The 21248-nt window shown below is 40.6% G+C and overlaps 1 protein-coding gene across 4 annotated transcripts in view; it reads right to left on the minus strand.

The window, feature by feature from the left end:
* pcdh15b (protocadherin-related 15b) overlaps nt 1-21248 on the minus strand; it is a 114774-nt gene that overhangs the window by 87595 nt on the left and 5931 nt on the right. For 3 of the 4 annotated variants that reach the window (XM_027009447.2, XM_035533817.1, XM_035533816.1), the window contains exons 2-4: nt 20798-20909; nt 15321-15335; nt 14909-14974 (exon numbers count right to left, since the gene is read on the minus strand). In XM_027009447.2, coding sequence (XP_026865248.2) covers nt 14909-14974; nt 15321-15335; nt 20798-20882 — 166 coding nt within the window. In that variant the 5' untranslated portion in view covers nt 20883-20909. The remainder of the gene's footprint in view (nt 1-14908; nt 14975-15320; nt 15336-20797; nt 20910-21248) is intronic. The other variant, XM_035533818.1, reaches the window with a different exon arrangement.

Here is a 21248-nt window from a genome sequence, read left to right on the forward strand (position 1 = left end):
ACAAGAAAAAAAAAACCCAAAAAAAACCACACGGACAAGAAAAGCACATAATGCATAAAAATGCTTATTTTTTTAATATCTACACATATGTACATTGTGGTCTTATATGGCAATAGCCATGCGTATTTTTCTTTGACAGTTATCGCTGTGGCGCTGCGTGGCACATTACTGCCTAACATAGGAGCGTATTACTCGTGGTTACCGCATATGGGAAATATTGGGCAGTGACGCTAATAAGGTAGGAGGAACTCGGGTAACGTGGGACACCTAAACTCAAGTGTGTTTACTCCCCGCTTTAACGATATAGTCAACAGGACTTTTATTATAGGTTTAGCATGGACGCCTTACGATTGAAATCACATGACTTCATGCAGGCGATGTCACAGAAAGGGGCAGGGCATATCTCAATCGGAAGCCACACCCCCGGGATAACGCACCGCGGTCAGTGACGTACGATCTGTCCTAAATAAGACAATAGAGATATTCAAAACTGTATTGAAGTACACAGTTCCCAGAGAAACAGAACTGTGTACTTCATCGCAATTGTGAACATCTCCATATCTCTTACTACAGTACACTGCAGTTACTGGAATCTTCTCATTGTTATCAAATTATGTTTGTGATATATTCAAGCAACACACGTGCTTGAAAAGACACAACAATGCTTGATTTTTAATACAGTTAAAGTGTTGAAATGTGCCATTTGTATAATTTTTTTCAAACATTTTGTTGTTCTACTTTATTATATTTTTAACAATGTGGGACAGTATACTTTGGGTAATTTGGTACAGTCATTTAAGTTCTTTAAATTGGGGAATTTTTAATTTAGAAACTTCCTAAGGCTGCATAATTGTTCAGTCACATCATATGATTTTTATAACCCTGCTTTGCTGGAGTATAAAATGATAAACTAAAGAGATTTAGCATATGTCCTGCAGTTGTCAGACTGTCTGTCCCTGTCTGTTGAAATTGATTGTCTGGTTAGTGACCAAGCTATTTTAAATGGTACTTAGCTAAATGTAGTGACCCAGGTAACCAGCACAATCACTTAGCTCTCTAGCCACATTAGCTTGCCTATTAGCCCACAAGTGTTAACTACTTGGTCTACTGGCAGTAGACAATGCACTGTACACACATACACACATTCTCTCTCTCTCTCTCTCTCTCTCTCTCTCTCTCTCTCTCTCTCTCTCTCTCTCTCTCTCTCTCTCTCTCTCTCTCTCTCTCTGTCTCCCCCCGCCACACACACTATTTACACATGAGTCATTAGCTAAAATAAGAAAATATGACATGATTAACCCAATTAAATGTATTAGCTTACAGAATACAATGGCACCATAGTGTCAGGAAAAGAGAGGGCATCAGAAAGAATGAGAGAGAGAGAGAGAGAGAGAGAGAGAGAGAGAGAGAGAGAGAGAGAGAGAGAAATGAGAGAAGCAGGAAGAAGCTGAATCAGACTAGCAGACTAGTATGAAGGAAGCTACAGCTGAGTCCAGAGAGCTGGTGGAGGAAGGAAGTATCCCTCATCTTCGTGTTTTGGCCATGGCTCAGAACGTTCAAACCTTCAACGGAGATTCAGCGGCACGGGGGACGGCAATCACACAACGGGGAGAAAACTATTTATCTCCCAAGAAGATGAAAATGAGCTTCCAGAGGTTACAAAGACACTTGGGAAAAGGGGGATTATCCCAAGATATCCAGAACCTTACTTTCCAGTTCGCACAAAAAAGCAGGAATATAGGGCTTTTCAGAAACAGAGCAAAAAGCTGGCTGTGTCTGGTTTCAGGCGTTCCTGAAACTCAGGTTCAGAACTACCTGGTAGTTATGAAGTGGTTCTCTGACTAAGACTTTGGGCTTAAAAAATGCACCCATATTTGTAACTGTGATGAGATAGACCTGCACAACAACTTTGCCTCAAGGGTGGTTGCTGAGGTTGGGTGGGAGGCATGTTTCGTGGTCATTACAGGTGAGAAGGCAGAGACCACCACCTGCCTTGCCTGTTTTAATGCTGCCGGTGGGTATGGAACCACAAGGATCATATTCAGGGCAAAGGGATGAAGGCAGAGTGGCTCCTGGGTGTCTACTAAATGCCCTGGTGAAAATGTCTGAAAAAGGGTGGATGGGGGAAGCAACATGTGTGCAACATGAGCCATGTCCACGTGTTCTGCTTGACGGACACAGCTCCCACATAGCATGGAGCTTTTAAACCTAATGAAGGACAATAATGTAATTGGTCTTACATCACATGCCTCACCCTACTGGAAGCCAGCAGCCAGGGCACTCTTTAAGAGCCTGAAGCATTACTGGAGGCTAGAGGGTAGGGCCATCACTGGGGAGAACAGGGGGAAAGGCTAGACAGAAACTTGTTTTTGGCTGTCTTTTCAATGGCCTGGAGCAAGGCAGTGACCCTTTTGAATGCCATGGCTGTCTTTCAGGGCAGTGGGCTCTACCCATTGAACACAGCTCACATCAGAGAGACCTCCTAGTGCACGCCAGCCCATCACCCCCCTCAGCGCCTCTCCCCACCTCCGTACCGAGGCCAAACCCATACATGGCCCTCTTCACCAGCGTCATTATCGGTGCCCACTGGCAGGGCTCCAGAATTCTGCACCACCTCTGGCACTCGGGGTTGAGGTGGAGGCAGCAATGCAAGGGCAACAGGTCAGCAGCAGTCTTGTCTAACATCTTGGTCAAGGTGTCAGTCCAAGAAAAAACAACCACCATCAGGAAAAGATCAACTGTTCCGTCCATGAACTTCACAGGCAATGACATTTTTCCTGCATTCAGGGAGATGGGCCAACGGCAAATCTCAAGAAAAAGGAGTCATATGTGTCATCTGCCAGCACACATATGGGGACAGAGATGTAGTGAAGGCAGATTACAATGCATCCCTCTGATGTAACTTTGACCTGGTCAGTGTGGGCTTTCTCTCGGCCTTCTCTCGCCCCCAGGCCACAGACAGGACCTGATACAAGGTGTGAAGGACCTACTGAAACAAAACTGCGAGGGGAGACAACCACTCCAACTTTTCTTTTTCTAAACTAAGTCAATAACCACTTGCTATGCAGCTAGAAAGACTCAAATCTCACCTTAGTTTATTTACATTTTTTCTTCTTTCTTTGTTTATTAGTTTACTAATTTCTTATCGTTTGTTTGCATTTGCCAGAATTTGCTCATCACAGCTTTCATCAAACAAACTCATTGTGCTGCTGGAAAAGAATCCAAACTCTTGCTTTGGAAAAGCCTACATATGACTCTCCAGCTGAGCCAGCTCTGAAGATCCAATCCCTCATCCAAGAACCCTGGTCACTGGCCTTCATTGCGTGTGCACTGTCAAACCAGCAATGCTGGGGAAACTTACACTCTCTCTCACTGTCATCCGAGCAGTTTGATGGAAGACTGACACTCTCTTTTAGTGTGCCACCCTGACGGCTTGAAGGAAGATGGACAATCTCTCTCTCTGTGCCACCCAGACAGTTCTACATGGTCGAGCGCCAGAAAGTCATCGGAACAGGCTATTCACTTTTTATGTTATCATTTGGTATCAATAGTAAATGTATTATTTATACATCACATTAGATCAGTTAAATCTTTCCTCTCCTCTGCGATAAAGCCTCCTCAGTCCTATAATGAGTTCTCCCTCTGAACTGTTTTTCCTTTTTCTCCTGATTCCTCTGCTATACTTTGGTCATGCTTTAATCACGAATTTCGTTGGATTAATAAGTTTCCTTTGTTGGCCTTGTTTGGTTGATGAGTAGATTGCCTGGCTGGTCATCCCCACAAGTTGCTTAATCAGTTCTCTCTTCCTTTATTTCTTTTTCTTTTTGTTATATGCCTAGTTAGCTACCTTCATCCAGCACAAAGCATTTGTGTTCATTTTTTCTTGGTTGTAATGTCATGATTGTTATTATGGTGATTCTAGTGAACTGTGTTTCCTATCTCTGCTTGTTCAATAAACATACCTTGGCTTTTACGTTTGTGAGCAAAGAGTGATATTATAATGTTTAGTAGGCAAAAAATAATCACATATCGAATCAGCAACTTTCATGGGTTAAGACTGAATTATTAAATATAAAAAAATTAATTAAAATGAATTGTAGCATTTTTAACATTTTAATAAAGTGTCTGAGACAGTCCCAAAGGCACTGAAGAGTGGATTTCCTGTAAGATCTGGTGTCATGAAACATGTGCAGAAGATAATGGCATGATGGATGACAACAGGACTATCACCGGCAGATTTCTGTTCCCTGCAAAATTTTAACAGAGTGGGAAATTTAAATGAATAAACACACAAATAATTGTTACTTCCTGTTGATTGAATTTTAGTTGATTTTTTAAGAATGTTATATAATTTTAATGGAATGTTTTAAATTTATTTAAACGAGTCAACACTGTAGATCCATTAATCCTGATTAGAGATAAAAAGTATTTTACCTGACAGTTTCTTTATTTAGTTATTTCTTTATGAAAAAAAAAATGATTTTTTATATGTTTAAATGAACAAAATTTCTGCAAACTATATAAATTTTATTATTCAGATTTTTTTTGCTTTTTAAAAATTGGTGATGTTGAGCTTGGTCTGTGTAAAATAAGGTGATTTAGGTTTTGTATAAGCCTAATACCATTATCCCAGATTATAGAGTTACTTGTCCCAGACTGTAAAATTCATGCAGATTTTTTTTCTTTTGGCACTAAGAACACTAACAGGTGTGGCATCTCTCTTCTGGGTACGATATCTACAGTCTTTCTTCTGTTGCTTTTAGAGAGCATCTTAGGGTTTGTGGAAAATTATAATGTGATGATCTAACATGTTAGACAGATATCAAAATTCAAAATGACAAAAAAATGTCCCAGATTACCTGAATTCACACTACGTCAGCAGATAATATTTCATACAAAATTCAATTCGCACAGGACTTGGTGCCTTCCATTTTGCCTTATCTGTCATTTGACTTCATTGCAGGTTTTCACACAACACGAATGAACCATTTCATGTGGATTCCATGGGCCTTGCTTGGCTGCCTTGCTAAAATAGACATTTTCTGTGCCATGCTCTTGGAAACCAAACTGTGGTGGCCCTAATAAAATACTGAATAACTGTTATGTTGACATTAATGCATTAAAGTAAGTACCGTTATTTCTGTAGAGAATAAAGAGAGGCTACTGAAATGCCTCGATGCAAAGATAAGCTCCCTGAAAGCAATAAGCCTTTACACAGGACAATAGTTTATATTATAATCTATATGGCTATGTAATAGTTTATGTAAATGTAACTAAATGAAATGTAAATAGCATACTAATTGGCTTACATAAATAAAATATTTGAATGCTGAAAAAAATCATTTAATTCTCCATTTCAACTTTAAACAAAGCAAATAAGAACAAGGTGCTTAAAATTCGAAGAGAAGCAAACAAAAAAGCCCTGAGGAGAGAGGTCAAAGACCAGAGGAGAGAGGTCAAGGCTTTACAAACACAGAATCAGAAGCTTAAACCCTTAAACTTGTAAACTGTAACAAGGTATTTGATCTTAGCCATGTTTCTGTCTTCTGTATCGCAAAAGTTTTTTAATTGGTTTTTGATTATAAGACTAATGTGATTTTTTTTCCCCAGTTGGACATTATTAGCAGATTTAAGGAGCTATTTCTTTGTCAGTGTGTTACCTAACATGTCAGCCTGCCACAGTGCCTAAACCTTCCACTCAGGTACATTCTCAGTGGGCTATGGGAGAACCAGTTATTTATATATTATTAAAACATTACTTTGATAATTTTATATCATTGCATTGAGAAATGTGAGGAATGTAGACAAGTATTAGAATGGTCTCATTAGGGGTTTCTTACAATTTTCACATATAACCATTGCTACACTGTTATAAAGATTATCTAACTTGTTTATGTATTAATATGTAAACTAATGTATCTGAAACACTACATTCCTTTTTGCACTTCTGCAGTTCAGTAACTGGAGATGTCCTCACATGACTTACATCTCTCAGGCTGAAAGGTACAAAACACTGAATATTAGCAGACAGACATTCTGGGCATGTGGCAGACGGGGTGTTTCTTGGCCAGCTATGATTAAAAATCGTGTAGTGTCTGTTTTTGGAAGGAGACCTTCCTGTGCTCTTTATATTCACTATATTTATTTATATTTCAATAGTTTGGGTTTTGGGTTTGTCAGATATATTAATGGTTCTTTATGCACAATTAGAATTTATATATTTATTACTACTTTCATTTTCCAATATCATGCAGAGTCGATTTCCCTGCATACCAAAGGAAATTTTTTAGGACATCAGTAAGTGACAAACTGAATGATGAGCACAATCTTCTATTAAGGTAGTCATTTTATTACATTACTACTCACCAGACATAGTGCTCATAATTACAATCTGCAAATTATTCAGCCTGCTTGAGTTTCACACGGTAATATTCTTTGTTGTAAATTCACATCTGTTTGAACATTGTATGGGTAAGTCAATGACTGACTCATGTTTATTTTAAATATGTCTTTTGAAATGTATTTGGATTAATGTAGATTTAAATGTATGATATAAATATTATTATTGTACTTAAGGCAATAGAAGAAGGGAATGCACACTGCAAAATGACAGAAACTCCAAAAAACAAGAAAAAAATAAGGACATACAAATTCATCAAGGCATTCATCACTGATATATAATAATGATATGATTTAGAAATAAAATTAGCTACTGGATCTTAATGACACACTTCATAAGATCAATTATTTTAATGTTTTGTTTACCTTGTTTCTCTTCTTCTCTTTGTTTACTCCAGGATCCATATTTCATGACATATATTTATATATTTTTTTCATTTTGTTCTTTTTTCTGAAATGGTTATTTATTAAGAGTAGTTTTGTAGTAATTCTACAGAAGCTACACAATAGTCCTGTGCATGTTGTATTTTGGTGGTGTAGGTATCCTGCAGGATTCCTGGTTGATCCCACAGGAAAATGATCATTCCTGTGGAACCCTAAAGATAACATGCAGGAACTTCATTGATGAAGGTGTACAGCAAAATTCCTGCAGGTTTTTGGGGGTTTTGGAGCCTATCAGCAACTGTCTTGACGGTTAAATAACACAGCTTTGCTATACAGATTGGAATGAGACTGAATAAAGAAAGGATATTCAACACAATGTCATTCATTTGATTACCAAATGCTACTTTCTAGCAAACCAAACTGTAGCGCGGGCTTCATCCATAGCATTCTTTGCTTAAGCTGTTGAAAAGTTGTGAGGATTCATTCAAACATTTCCTCATTGTGGAATACCATGACCTTCCAGCTCAGGGCACCTGCTCCCAGCGTCTCAAACAGCTGGACGGTCTTGCTGAACCCATGGCCTTCCCACCCTGAGCCCAGGCGGGGAATACCCAGCAGCTGGCACGTAGCAGGCCAAGTCTCAGCAAGCTGCTCCTGCACCTGGCTTTGGTGCCCACGCGACTTCACATCCTCTCTATTCTGCTCACTTCTCCTTTCATTTGCCCGTACAATCCCTGAGCAGCTACTGTGCCACCAGCCCTGTTCTCACCAAGGCCTCCCGTACTGCAGTGGCCTTTAGAGTACACCAGCAAGACTCTGTACACAACCAGCATTTGATAACAGGAAGAAGGGCTTCCCTCCAAAAGAGGAAAGATCTGGAGTGTCTGATTTGGTTAAAAACTGTAATCTTTTACCTTAGTTTGCATCATAGTTTCAGTGGTATGGTACATTTGAGAGTCATTCAGCCTGATCCATTTCATTACCAGGATTTAGGAAAATGTGAGTGCGCTGCGCAGTGCATGTAATTTCCTAAACAGGATGAGAGAGAGCCCTATCATTTACATTACTGGCTGGCCAACAATCTGACCCTCACATCATGTTTACACTGTACATTCCCAATGTGCTGGATGCAAGATGACAATGGGAACCATAAGGGATGAAATCAGTTGTCTCAGTAGTAATTTGTCATAGCAGTATGGCTAATCGGAGAAGTTTCCGGGGCATCAGAGGTTTAAACTCTCCAGAGGAGTCACTCAAATCGGTGAGAAAGGGTTATCAGATGTTTATGGCCAATCAGGAGGTTTGGCTCAGGAAAGGGGAGATAATAGTGGAACCACAGGTACTGGCCGTTAAAAGAGCTTTGACCAAAGACCTTGGCAGGGTTTCCATTTCAGGCTGTGACACTTGGCCATTTGGTGGATGTTTTTATTCTTCAGCTCTTGTACCATGAATCTGGAAAATGACATCAATTTACCATGACTCCACTTGGCATGCCTGTGACTTTTTTGTTTTAACTGTGGTATACATAGTAAGGAACTGGAGAACACATTTTTTGAAAGTGTAGATTTCTGGCAGGAGAAAATTGAACAAATCCATAAAAGAAACATAAAAGACACAAGAACAAAAGAGTCCTAGTCTTTAAGTCCTAGCTGCATGGTCAAGCAAGTAAATAAGAACACTATATATATATATATATATAAACTCACACACACACACACACACAGTGTACCCAAAGCTGAAAGAGGATTAGCCATTGTCTAAATGTCTGAATATTATTTGTGCAATCCATTTCCTGTATTCAGAGTACACTTCAGTGTGGAACGGTGCATGTGCCTTACATTTACTAACTTCCTTTGTGGCTGTAACAGAGGAGTCTCAGTCTACTTAATTCTCCAGGAGAGTCAGATCACTAAATGCTGACATGTGTGACCCATTATTATTACTCCAACCTATATCTACAAACATGGCAACTACATGGGATATACAATTTTGTGGCAAACACACAAAAACTGGAATGCTGCCATGACCCTTTATTTGTCATAGTGTGTCCCAACTTGTTATAAGCACCCAGGATAGATGTTTTTTTTAACAAAAGCCTAAATCAAAGAGCATCTTTCAGTTTCATACTGACCGCCAGAATAAATAATCCAGGAGATCTCAGCACATATCTGCTGTAAAAGGACTTCCTCCATCTTTATGACTAGGAAGCGGATTTCCTAAAAATTCTGTTTCTTTAGTAAAGGGAAGGATGCAGAGCTGTTTTCTGGTCTCTGGTCCAGCTTTTGTGTGGAGGAGGCAGGAGGACGTATTGAATAGCCTTGACCCTAGAGAAGTATACCAGATGATTGATGCAGTGGTTGCCTGGATGCATATAGATTGTCCAAACATGAGAGGGAGTGCTCTGTCTGAATGGAGGATCGACTCAAAGCAAAGCGTCAAATGGTTGCAAACAATAGGTAAAAATACAATATACAAAAATGCAATCCCAATCAACACAAACCAAGGAAACTATTTCTTAACATACCCTTAACAGTACTTAACAGTTCATAGGCAAGAACATGTAATAATTGATTAATTCTAGTTAAATAATTCAGAATGCCACACTATCGGTCATGCTGTCAGTTCAGGTGAGCTCTTCTCATAACTAAAGCCAGTGGATGGATCTACTGGTCCATGTACACCAGAGTTCATTAATAATGAGTACGAGTCTTCCATGAGTACGAGAAGCTCAGCATGGCTCTGTAGTGCTAGGTGCTTTGGCCTGCTTGCTGTCTGCCCTCGCACTGATCCAGGCAGGGAATATGCATCACTTTAAATCAGCCAGAGAACCATCTGGAATCCAAGGCGAAAAAATGTCGCCGAAACCATGAGTGACAGAATCAGATCCATTTTCTTAAGACTGATGTTAGACAATAAGATGACGCTCTTTCAGGGTTTATCACAGTGCAGACAAGAGGGATGAGAGAATGTTCAAAATCCATTCAGAAATGGTTGGACCAATGAGCCAAACCTTGAAGCAGTGTTTAAAACGAAGGACTAGATTCTCTTTGGTCCTTGTCCTCAACGAGGCAGTTTTAAGCCACCTCTAGGGGCTTCGGCTGGCCGGGTTTCCCAGTGTAGCTACCTGTCTCTGAGCAGAGGGAAGCTGAGGGATAGCTTTGGCATGGGGCCTTATAGCACAGTGTGGATAAACCCAGGATCAGCCAGGCTGGGAATATGAAATCATGCTTGCTGTCACTGAGCTTGAAGGGCCACACACATGTCCCCAGCTGTGGACTTGGACTCGCTTCACACCGCATGCAGGGCCAGAAGAGAAAACCCTGAAAGAAGTCAAACCACAGCCATGCTGCAATCCAGAACTCCAGTCCAATGAATGGAATTGTTTGGAGTGTGCTGAGAAAATGTGACCTATATAGTAGCCGTATGCAGGACTTCACAAAGATGAAAGCTGGTCTCTAATTTGCACTTGGATCAGGCTCTTTGTGATGCACTCACTCTTTTAACTAACCAAATGTCACAAATGTAGTTTTGGTGTGAAGACAGTTTGGGCGGTGCTGTGCATCTAATTGAATGCATCGAGGAGGATCAGAGAACTAGCAACTAGCATTTAATGAGATCTGAGAGAACAGCGCAGGCTGATGAAGGCCAAATGAGTTGGAAGAACTGTATCAAGGAAATCTGATAATGAAGGCAGGTTTGCTCTGCTCTGCTCTGTCCAGCTTCAAGAGTCCTTCAGAACCTCCAGGCACTGTCTAATTAGCTCAAGGTCTGCACTCATAGCCTTCATGTCATTTCTACAGATCAATAGCTGACCGTGTTCCTCCAAATATCACAAGTGATTGTCACTCGAGCTCACGTTGCTAATTAACCATCAAGCTCATCTCTTCATCACCTTCATCTGTTTCAATGTGAACACTCAAGTGGACCTTCCCACTGACCTGGCCAGCTTCTGAAACTCCTCACTATGTCAGTGAAGGGGATACTTCACCATGGCCTGACATTCAATTTATTCTGCAAATGGTGCTGATCTCCATCCTCGAATCAATCAGTGCACACTATTCCATCCTGCATACCTGATGCCGCACTGCACCACAGGGGTTTAGACACAAAAGAGCATTCCACCGTCCAAGAATGGCAAGGTACTGTAGCAAGGTACTGATATAATAATAACCATTATGTCATGGTCCTTGGTGCGCCACGCTACTAAGGAGGGGTGAGAGGGAGAGAGAAATGAGATTTGATCCTACAGTCTTTTATGGGGTCCCATCTTCCAGTGACACTTTATAGCCCTGGCCAATTGATATGAAATAGTTCCTTTTTAATAAAAGCTCGTGTAGTAGCGTAACCCTGGTGATTTTCTGGGAAGCTGTTGCACAACTGTGTGAATCTGAAACCTAAGGAATGAGACAAAATGGCAAGATAGATGCAAAGTGCTCTCATGTTAAAGATAGATGGTGATGCAATCAAGTAAACAAACCAGCCATCTAAGGTTTTGTTTAAACCTTCTTGTGCTGAAGGTAAAAGTAAACATGGACTAAGCAGTTTGATGGGATAAGATTCTAAACTTATCAGTTCATGACCATGATTTTGAAAAATGATTCCAACATTTTTTACTGAAATGTAGGCATGAGAAAAAAAGTTAAGTACTGTAAATTAGAATAGAATTAGATCTGTACTATGAAATTCAAATACAAGCGCATCAGAAAAATAAATAAATAAATAAAAAACACAGAATATCACTTTAAATATGATAATGGTAATCTAAAGAATAGGTTTACTCCATAGTCATATTAGCTGTGGATCATATAATGTCTTACAACATCTAAATGGAAAGGAACACCCCCCTAACTTTGGGCAGTCTCAGAAGAGCACACAGAAAAACAATCTTTTCAAAGGATTTTCCCACTGCTTTTATATAGAGTGGCTTTCATGTAAAATCCATTATTATTATTATTATTATTATTAACTGATGCACACTGATCTAGCACAAACCACAAAACAGAGCCAACACTAATTTCCTGCTTATACAATTTATTCTCACCTGCCACTATAGAGGTCAGAGGCCACCATCATGACTTAATACTCTATGTGTGCTGAATGTTATGAACTATTGATTTTTTCCCCAAAAATATTTAGATAAATTGAAAATATCCTCCTATGAATTTTACCTGTGAATACGTATGTCAGCAATGCTTATAATTTAATCTATTTGCAGTATGACGGAGCTTTAACCTTATGAACCTTCTAAATTAGATGCGAACGGTAGCATCGGCTTCATTAAATAAACAGTGATAGATCTGGGAAGCTTTATCTTCTCAGTCTGTATTAAAGAGCACAGTCACCTCTCTGCTTCAGTGCAGAATTATCAACACTCTGTAATCGGTGGTTTCTCACCCAGATGTAGCAGGAAACCTCTGTGAGATATAATGTCCCTCCAGGGAAATGATTAATGCACCAGGAACATGAGGGTGTTTCTCAATGTCTCCAACAGAAAGAGGACATCCTTTGTGTCTCGATAACTCCAACAGAGAGAGGACATCCTCTGTGTCTCGATGTCTCCAACAGAGGGAGGACATCCTCTTCATGATGCCGTTACTAAGCATGGCAGGCGCCACGTTCTGTTGTTGTCAAACTTATTTTCATTAGTGGCAATCACACTCATGCCCCAACATATGTAAGCGCACATCTAACACTTGTGTTTGTCAGAACTGACCTAAAAACTACATTTGAAACCTTTATCTGAAAAGGTCTCAACTTTTTAAGTTCCCTCATTTATGTGATAGGCAGTGATCACTAACGGAGGGAAGAAATAAAAAGGTAGATGAGGAAACTTAACATTATTGATAATATTCATGATTTATGAACGATGACAAATCTGCATCACATAGATTAGGAGATAATAAACTTGGGTGAATCTGAAGTTGTAAATTCACAAGCCTCAGTGCTTCATCCACTCAAACGAAACTCAACACAATGGAGCCTGAAATAAAAGTCTATTTAATGAGAAAAGAATTTCTTAAATCCTTCCATCTTACAGCCTCACTTAACTTTGACAAAGACAAGTCGTTCTCCTCGATCTTTCCAGGCAAATACAACCTTTCTCTAACTTCTGCATAAAATCCCAAAGCCAAAGAATTAATCACTTTACTACTACTGGTTTAAATGCAAACAAAGCCGAGAACAGTGTCTATCCTGAAGTCGTAATAACTGTCTTCAGAGTCAACAAGATCCTGACTAAAATGCACACAGGTGTGACAGACATCAAACATTAATGACACATAACACTCAATATATCGTACAGTGCAAATGAAGGATAGTTAAGTGCCAGCTAGAATGAAAACACATTTCTTCATATACAGCTGCAGGCAGGACTCACAAGGGCTAAGACTATGTGTTCTGGCTCTGAAATACAGAACTTTGATGACAGATTACAGTGGGATGAGCTGTTCAGAGGGAAGCACTGCTCACAGCATGCATGTCAACGTCACCTCCCACAAGCCTGGATGTCAAGTTACCCTGGGGTTTTGGCTCGGGGTCTAAACCACTGCCCCCCAAATCACCAAGAGCACCACGAATTTTAATAATATAGTATGGAGTTCATTTAAATAATAAAGTCTCAACTTACACAAGGGTTCACTATACACATCTGCAGTAGTGTTAATTTTTTTAATTAAAAACCTAATTTTGCCATATTGTATTTGGGGCCACAATAAAAAAAAATTAAATTGGTTTTATAACTTGTCAGAAACTGGACTTTGTTTCAGACTTGTGGGTGCACACAGCATCTCCAGCGACCAACCGTCTGTCCTGTGACTGATGGGATCAGTTCTACCTGACAGCAGCAGCAAAAAGTTCACTGATGAGACCCAGTTACACCCAAAACATTGAGACCATTTTATACTGTTTAATATTCACTGAGTCATGACCTAAATAAATGACTCCTTAAACTCTCCTGATTTGCTTACCAAGTTAATTACACACATTTATAACAAATTATTAACTGTATAAACAATTGACCATGTCCTTCAGGAGACATTCCTGGAGTATATTAGAGACCTGTGCTGTGTTCAGGTCTCACTGGGAGATTGAGGCTATCAAAACCCTTTTAGGGTGCATTTACAGCTTGGCTAGTGCTAAAGGCTAGACCCCCCATCATACCTGTCAAAAGGTTCACTAATGTTCAAAGACAATTACAGAGCTAGCCCAAATAGTCCACATCAAACGGAGAGAGAGAGAGAGAGAGAGAGAGAGAGAGAGAGAGAGAGAGAGAGAGAGAGAGTGTGTGTGTGTGTGTGTGTGTGTGTGTGAGTGTGTGTGTGTGTGTGTGTGCATGTGTGTGCATGCTTGTGTATGTGTGTGTGTGTGTGAGTGTGTGTGTGTGTGTGTGTGTGTGTGTGTGCATGTGTGTGCATGTGTGTTTGTGTGCATGTTTGTGTATGTGTGTGTGTGTATGTGTGTGTGTGTGTGTGTGTGTGAGTGTGTGTGTGTGTGTGTGTGTGTGTGTGTGCATGTGTGTGTGTGTGTATGTGTGTGTGTGTGTGTGTGTGCATGTGTGTGCATGCTTGTGTATGTGTGTGTGTGTGTGAGTGTGTGTATGTGTGCGTGTGCGTGTGCGTGTTTGTAACACACAAAGAGAAAGATCCATTACACATAGAGAGCCCCCTGACTGTGGAGGCACACTGAACACCATCTGTGATGTGGCACTCCAGTCCTGTGAGGTGCACTGTGGGAGGCCTAAAATGGCACTGACTTCAATTCACATTTGCCATAACAGGAACTTTTGTCATTAGAGTAATTTTTTTTGTTGTTTGTTTTTTTTTTTGCTTTCATAAATTCTATGTACTACACAAATCTTATCCATTCTTTAATCAGCCATAAATTTGAGTTATAACACTGAAAGATATTTTTTTTTAAATTGCTTTCTACATTCCCATGCCTTCTACAAAAAAAAAATCCTAGAAAATAAATATGATGTTGAACAGTCCCAAACTTCTTTTCAAAGACATCCTATCTGCTTTTAAAATATTTAAACTCTCATACTATCAACCATGTTGACGCATTAACACTAGCAAACTGAAGTGTTTTCTTTGTCAAATTCATGGAAAAAAAGGGGATGGATGCCTACCATTGGGGCTCTCTTCATCTATGGCGACTATGGTGGCTGGTGGACCAGCTCTAGAGAGCTTGCATTCTGTAAGGCAAAAAGAAAAAGACATTAAATGTCATCAGCCTCAAACAACAGCATACAACTCATGCTAAAGAGGACGGGAGACATTTCAATTTCAGCTGGGGTTAAGGTGCCCATTATGTCCGGCTGTGGCAAGACTAGCACATAAATATAGGATCTACAGTATGAGTACTATATTCAGCACCACGGACAGGGGCAGGAACACGTGGCGTGGGTCTTTTCCCAAAATGACATTCTATGTGCTTTAAGGCCATTACGGTAGGGGCAGGCAGGGGCCGATCGAGTGGTGCTCTCAGAGCAGATGAAAGGATGCCAGAGATGAAGAGGAAAAAAAGGTTAACATACTTACCCTCATACTGCCAGTCTGTGGTCAGAAACAGTGTTATCAGCAAGGAAGGAGAGAGAGAGAGATAAACTAACATTTTTATGTGCATAGATGCATACTGTGAATAGACATAGAGGTAGAGTTTGGACACTGGTACCTTCCTGTACTGAGCAATAGTCTTCAGCTTCAGTTACAGTTCATTTGTACTCAAGTCTTATTTATTTATTGGAAACTTAACGTTCAAAGCCATGTGGGTTTGCTGATAAGATTGGCATTTAATGGATTGATTTAAACCTGACTGTGACAGTATTAGCAATAGCACTATTAGCACCATTGATACTCACACAGAAAGATGTAGGTGGACAGACAAATAAACTCTGTCAAGCTTGGAATCAGCAGAATTGTCAATACACCTTCACTCTTGTCATCAGACAAGCAACTTATTCAGTGATTAGCAGCGTTTGCCTAAAACGCTTCAGACTTGCACAGAGCATTTAGTGCGGATGCTGCATTTGCTAGATTTAGAAGTGAGTGCAGCGGGACTCGGACAGCGCTGCACTCAGTGCTTGAGTGAATGATTTGATTAACGTCCTCCTTCCTGGCTGGCAAGGGGGATCTGTGCTTGTTCATGCTTTCATTTGCAGCCTGGAGCAGCTCTCTGTTCCTCTTTTGCTCTCCCTTCCTCCAATGCTTCCTGCCCCAAAAATCAACGGCTAGTTATGCGAAGAATGACAGCAGCATGTAAATCACCCCCAAATCGACACCATGAATTTCTCAGCAACACACAACGGTGGTTAGAAAGAAAACTTTCGTTCAGCAGGAACTCCGGACTGTGTGAAATGTCCCGCTCTGCGTATTAATCATTCTGTTACAGGTGTTCCAACATTACGTTTAAAGTCAAGGATGAGCAGTTTTCTGTTTGCGCCAGGACACAACCCCACGTCTGTTCATTACGCTGCATCTGGTCAGCGTATTCCAATGCCAGGATGTCCGTCCACACTTCGTATGTCTCCAAAACCTCCCTTTGGTCTGGTGCTCATGAATTAGAGATTAATCGCATATAGGTCATGTTACATGACATCAGACGCATCGTCACACTACACCCAAGCTGAGTGAGCCTCATAGCAACTGGGCCACTGATCACAGGCCATTTCAACAAGCAGCCCAAAGACTGGCTATCTCTCCTTTTAAAGATTTACAACAGCAAGTCCCTTCACCCCTTTATGGTCATACAACATGACGAATGCCTGTAAAAGTTATTTGATTGGATAGTCCAAACCTGATTTAATTATACTTAGAAATGCATATGATTTCACAGCAATATGTACACAATCAGCGCACATGCAGACATGCAGTTTTGTGTTAATCGAAGTCTGTTAGACTTTTTTGAATTCATAAGTCACATTTCATAGTTAAGGACTGCGGATTATTTTAGAAGATACAGTACAGTCCATGGACAAGCCCAAACAGAATCAAAATGCCCTCTAAAGGATTAAAAATATCCAGTCTGCACTGGAGAGATGCCAAATGAGGGTGCCAAGCTACAAGTACGGGGCTGCTTTGCCAAACAGAGTCACAGTGTCACTGTAAGGCATTAGACAGAGCATCCTTAGACAAGACTATCAAACTATCAATGGACTCAACAGCTCAAACTCCATATTTGGGAATGTCACCAGTTCTGTGGTGCCATCTGGACTGCTTCTCAGAGTTCAGGATGGCTAGTCTGTGTGGAACACACTTCTCCGTGCTTAGACAGGAGGCAACGCAAGTAGTCATTTGAAGAAATTCCACACTCATCAATTACCAAACCCACAGCCCATGCCTCAGTCTCCACTCAGCCATCAACTAGACTGTGGGCCATATACTGACTCTGGGGACCAGTGCTGTGTAGCTAGTAAAGGCTGCTTGATACTGACGCTCAAATATGGCTTGGTTTTAAATTGTTATTTGGAAGACTGGCAGGCTGCCTAGGGATTGTGCTATATAACCATTTTAATAATGTATTGTTGATTTATATATCAGGTTATTTATTTACATTTATTTCTAAATGACGAGCTGTAATTTTTCATAAAAATCAAGCCAAAGTCCTTTAGCAAGATTAAATGACTTTTTTAGAAAATCCATCATGCCATTTAAATACCATAATTGCACTGAAAGAATAATGAAACATTAAAGAATAGCAAAATTACCCTGGGTTGCATAAACACTGCATGGGCAGAAATATATACACATATATACATATATTAGCACACAGGACATTTAATAATCTCTCATTATGGGTCTGTATCTGAAGGGTAAATAAACAAGTTTGGGCTAAATCCTGGTTATTCACCTCATTTAACCTCAAACTTGGCCCTCTGAGTAGATTAATCTCAGACCTACATACAGAAACCACAATTCCTTGAAAGATGTCAGAAGTCAAATATCAAACACTTCCAGAATCACTGTTTGATTTAATTATAACTACTGAACAGGACAGGAGAACCTCAATGATCATTATAAGGTGGATTATGGGATATGACATCATCAGAGTACATGGGACTCCTACCATATCTGTTTTTCTTCAAGCAGTCAATAATAACCAAATAATCAATTGACTGATAAGTAATGTTTCATAGATTTGTCAGAATAGTGAATAACAAAATGGAACATTGCAAGCTGGTCCACACACACACACACACACACACACATACACACTGTCTTGAGCTCTGTCCTGGGACATACTTATGTCAGGCAAGGTCAAAGTTCTCCATGGCCACCTCTCAGTGGAGATGAACATGACTGTGTGAAACCGTTTTGAATAATCTGCTGATTCTGACCTTCATGCCTTCACGTTTCCTTCAGCTCTTATGGCCCTTATGTGGTTCTCTTATCACCCTTATATCGCCCTTATAAAATAACACCGCAGAAAAAAAGGTAGAAAACAAAGCAAAAATAAAATAAAACCAAATCAAAAGATGTAATTTATGGTAATCAAGAAAGCAACTGTGTTCTTATCAAGAAATAATTAATTTCATGTTGGAGGATTGCTTTATTTTGATTACAGTCAATTAAACCTCATTAAAAGCAAGTGTAAAGAAGAGCTCCAGGCACACACAGGCTACTGAGGTATGTTGCCCGAATGCCTTCAATCCAACAAGTAAATAAATTCTACAATAGATCTTGAAACAAGAACCAAACAATCTCATTTTCCTACGTATTACTATGTATTACCCTCTTAAAACAAAGCAAATTTGTTTGTACTATACTACAGCTTCGAGCGTCATTGCCTTGGTAATGTGTGTACGTATAGTGGTTCTCATCACACCACTCCACATTCAGGTCTGTGAGCACACGCATTAATGTATTTCTTAAAATGGCTGGCCAGTATGAAGACAGAGCACATTTGGAGAGGGGGGGCGGAGCCTCCCGGTAACTGGCAGATGAGATTACATTTCGCAGTGTGAATCTGAGCCTTGGCCTTCTTTAGCCTGTAGCTGGGACTTGTCCGGACTGACCCATGACTGATTCATGCCCCTCTGCACCAAGGACGTATGGCTATTCTCTGATGTGGCAGCGCACACCTGGGTGCCCATAGCCAAGCTACAATGCTCCTTATTGCTAAGATGAGACTTCTGGGCCTTTTGATAAAGCAGAGGCAGTGTACAGCTGCAGTTTAAGCCCGCTGGCTGTGTGCTGCATTGCCCGGAGTTACATAAACGTAATAGAATCAATCCCATTTCATTCAATTATGGAGAATCTGAACTTTAGCAGTTGCCACGGGGACAGAGAGAGACAGGGAAGAATGGAGTGCAGACAGGTTACAGGTGAGCAGATGAGGTACATCAGCACAGCAACCTCTTGTGTTGCACTTTGTTTCTTGCTTGTGGCAGAAGGCCGATGAGGCTGAGCTGCTTGTTTCTTTAGTGCAGCAACCCTGTCGTGTTCAGGGCATGACAAGAACATAAGGAGGCTCATTATGATTTCAGCAAATTACCATAAATTCTAACCTTGAATGGAGGCCTTCAAAACAATGCAGCGTGCTGTAGCTACTGGTGAATTGACTAATAATGCAAAATGAAAACCAAAAAGCTCAATATTCCCAAACCAAGAATGTTAACAACACTTGTTAACAACATTAACAATGGCTGTTCATTAGTTCCCAACACCAGTGGTTAAAACTAATAAATCACAGAATAAATCCAACATTTCTTTCTTACAAAATGCTAATTTAGCACAAGCGTCACCACCAGAAAAGAAGGCCACCAGTGAAATGAGCATATTAAACTCTCAGCACACCTCGGAATACTCCAATCCATTATACCATTACACATTTGCACTGTTGACAGGCCATATGTTCCAGTGAGCTAAAAGCCTGGGTTGAAACGTAGATGATCTCTTGATATGAACAACTGAAATAATAGTTAATATTGAACTGCCAGCTGTTACTGTTAAAGGAGTGTTAAAGAAAAATCACTAGAAACAAATGTAAAATCGCTGTCACTGTCACGCTTTTGGCCACTACGGTGCTTCACGTCACCGCCCTACAGTCCACTGGATCCACATGAAGCCTGAGCCATGATCTACACCTGCTCCTGGTTACAACGTCAGCTACCGTGTTCACGTGCCATCTTATTTCTGCGTCTCTCTCTGTGTAAGCTGAGCTTCTGAGCAATGATGTCTCTGTTTTCCTTATTGCTTCTTGTGTTTCAACCATGGCCTGTGTGTTTGTGTCCATGAGCCTGCCCACACTGCATTAGCCCTTTCATCTGTCTTCAGACCAGGAGCACGGTGGACACCTATCGATCCCAGTGTTCAGGAGCTTGTTGGCCTGTTTGCTGACCTGGACAGTTCTTCTGCTTGCTATTGTGACTCCTTCCACCTCCCCCCAGCATTCCTTATAGCCTCAGCATTTGGGGAATCAGTTTTTGATTTTTAACGAAACCGCCATTTCCGTGTATCTGCTTGAGGGAATTACAGATTACAGCGGGCACTCATATAACAAGAGAAAAGCACAAAGAGCCATTCCTCAGTCCGAGAAGATCCAGGGAAAATAGAGCCAAGATGGAGACCTGATTTGAATTTTGAATGCCCAGAGTCATGTTATGCAGGCATTATGCCAGAATGAAAGTGTATGAAATTATCATGCATTATAGTGAGAGAGTGGGTCATCACTGGGTCATCAGAGAGGAAATCCCTCCAGGAAAAACCTGGCGATAAGTATGCCGGGGCACGGTTGTTTACATAATTTAAAATCATAAATTTACTATTAAAGTGCTGAAAATACCTCATCAATATACTTCATATTTCAACCCAGGAGCCTGTAAATCATTAGAAAGCCAGAACTCAATTTGTTGATCAGATTTGTGCAAATGCCATTAAATCAAAAACAAAACCACGTGTCTAGGTGTATTAGGTTAGCTGAAGAAGGCACACATTCCCTGAGTGATGAGGCTTTGGGAAGTTCCTTTCTTGGGGATATTGTGAGTCAGCACTATTTCAGAATTACAAGCAGCACCCACCCTCTGAGTCCTGAGAGAAGCTTGACGCAGCAAGGACTCCAATGCCAACTCCCAGCCACTTACAGAACCACAAAGACGGCCACATCCTCCCCCAGCGTTACTGCATGCCCACCTGCAAACACAAAGGAAGCATTACTGATTCACAAAGAAGAAGCTTTCAAATATTGACTTCATTCAAAACACAGAAACCATAAGGCAGGAGCGAGTAGATAAACAGCTCTCACAATATTGTGCATGTCCACTGTACCTGAATTTACTGTATTTCAAGGACAGACTGTTTTCTTACCCTGCCTATCCTACACATTACCAGAGCACTTCTGATTAATCAGCCTGATCTCAGCATTAAAACAGACACAGGCCACGGTCTGCCCCTTTACCGTAATTACAGTTCAGATTTTACACTGCAGGTACATCCAAAGGTTTGGCCTTGGAGAGGTGTTGCATCAAATGC

The sequence above is a fragment of the Electrophorus electricus genome, chromosome 14, assembly GCF_013358815.1.
Source record: "Electrophorus electricus isolate fEleEle1 chromosome 14, fEleEle1.pri, whole genome shotgun sequence".
Classification (NCBI taxonomy): domain Eukaryota; kingdom Metazoa; phylum Chordata; class Actinopteri; order Gymnotiformes; family Gymnotidae; genus Electrophorus; species Electrophorus electricus.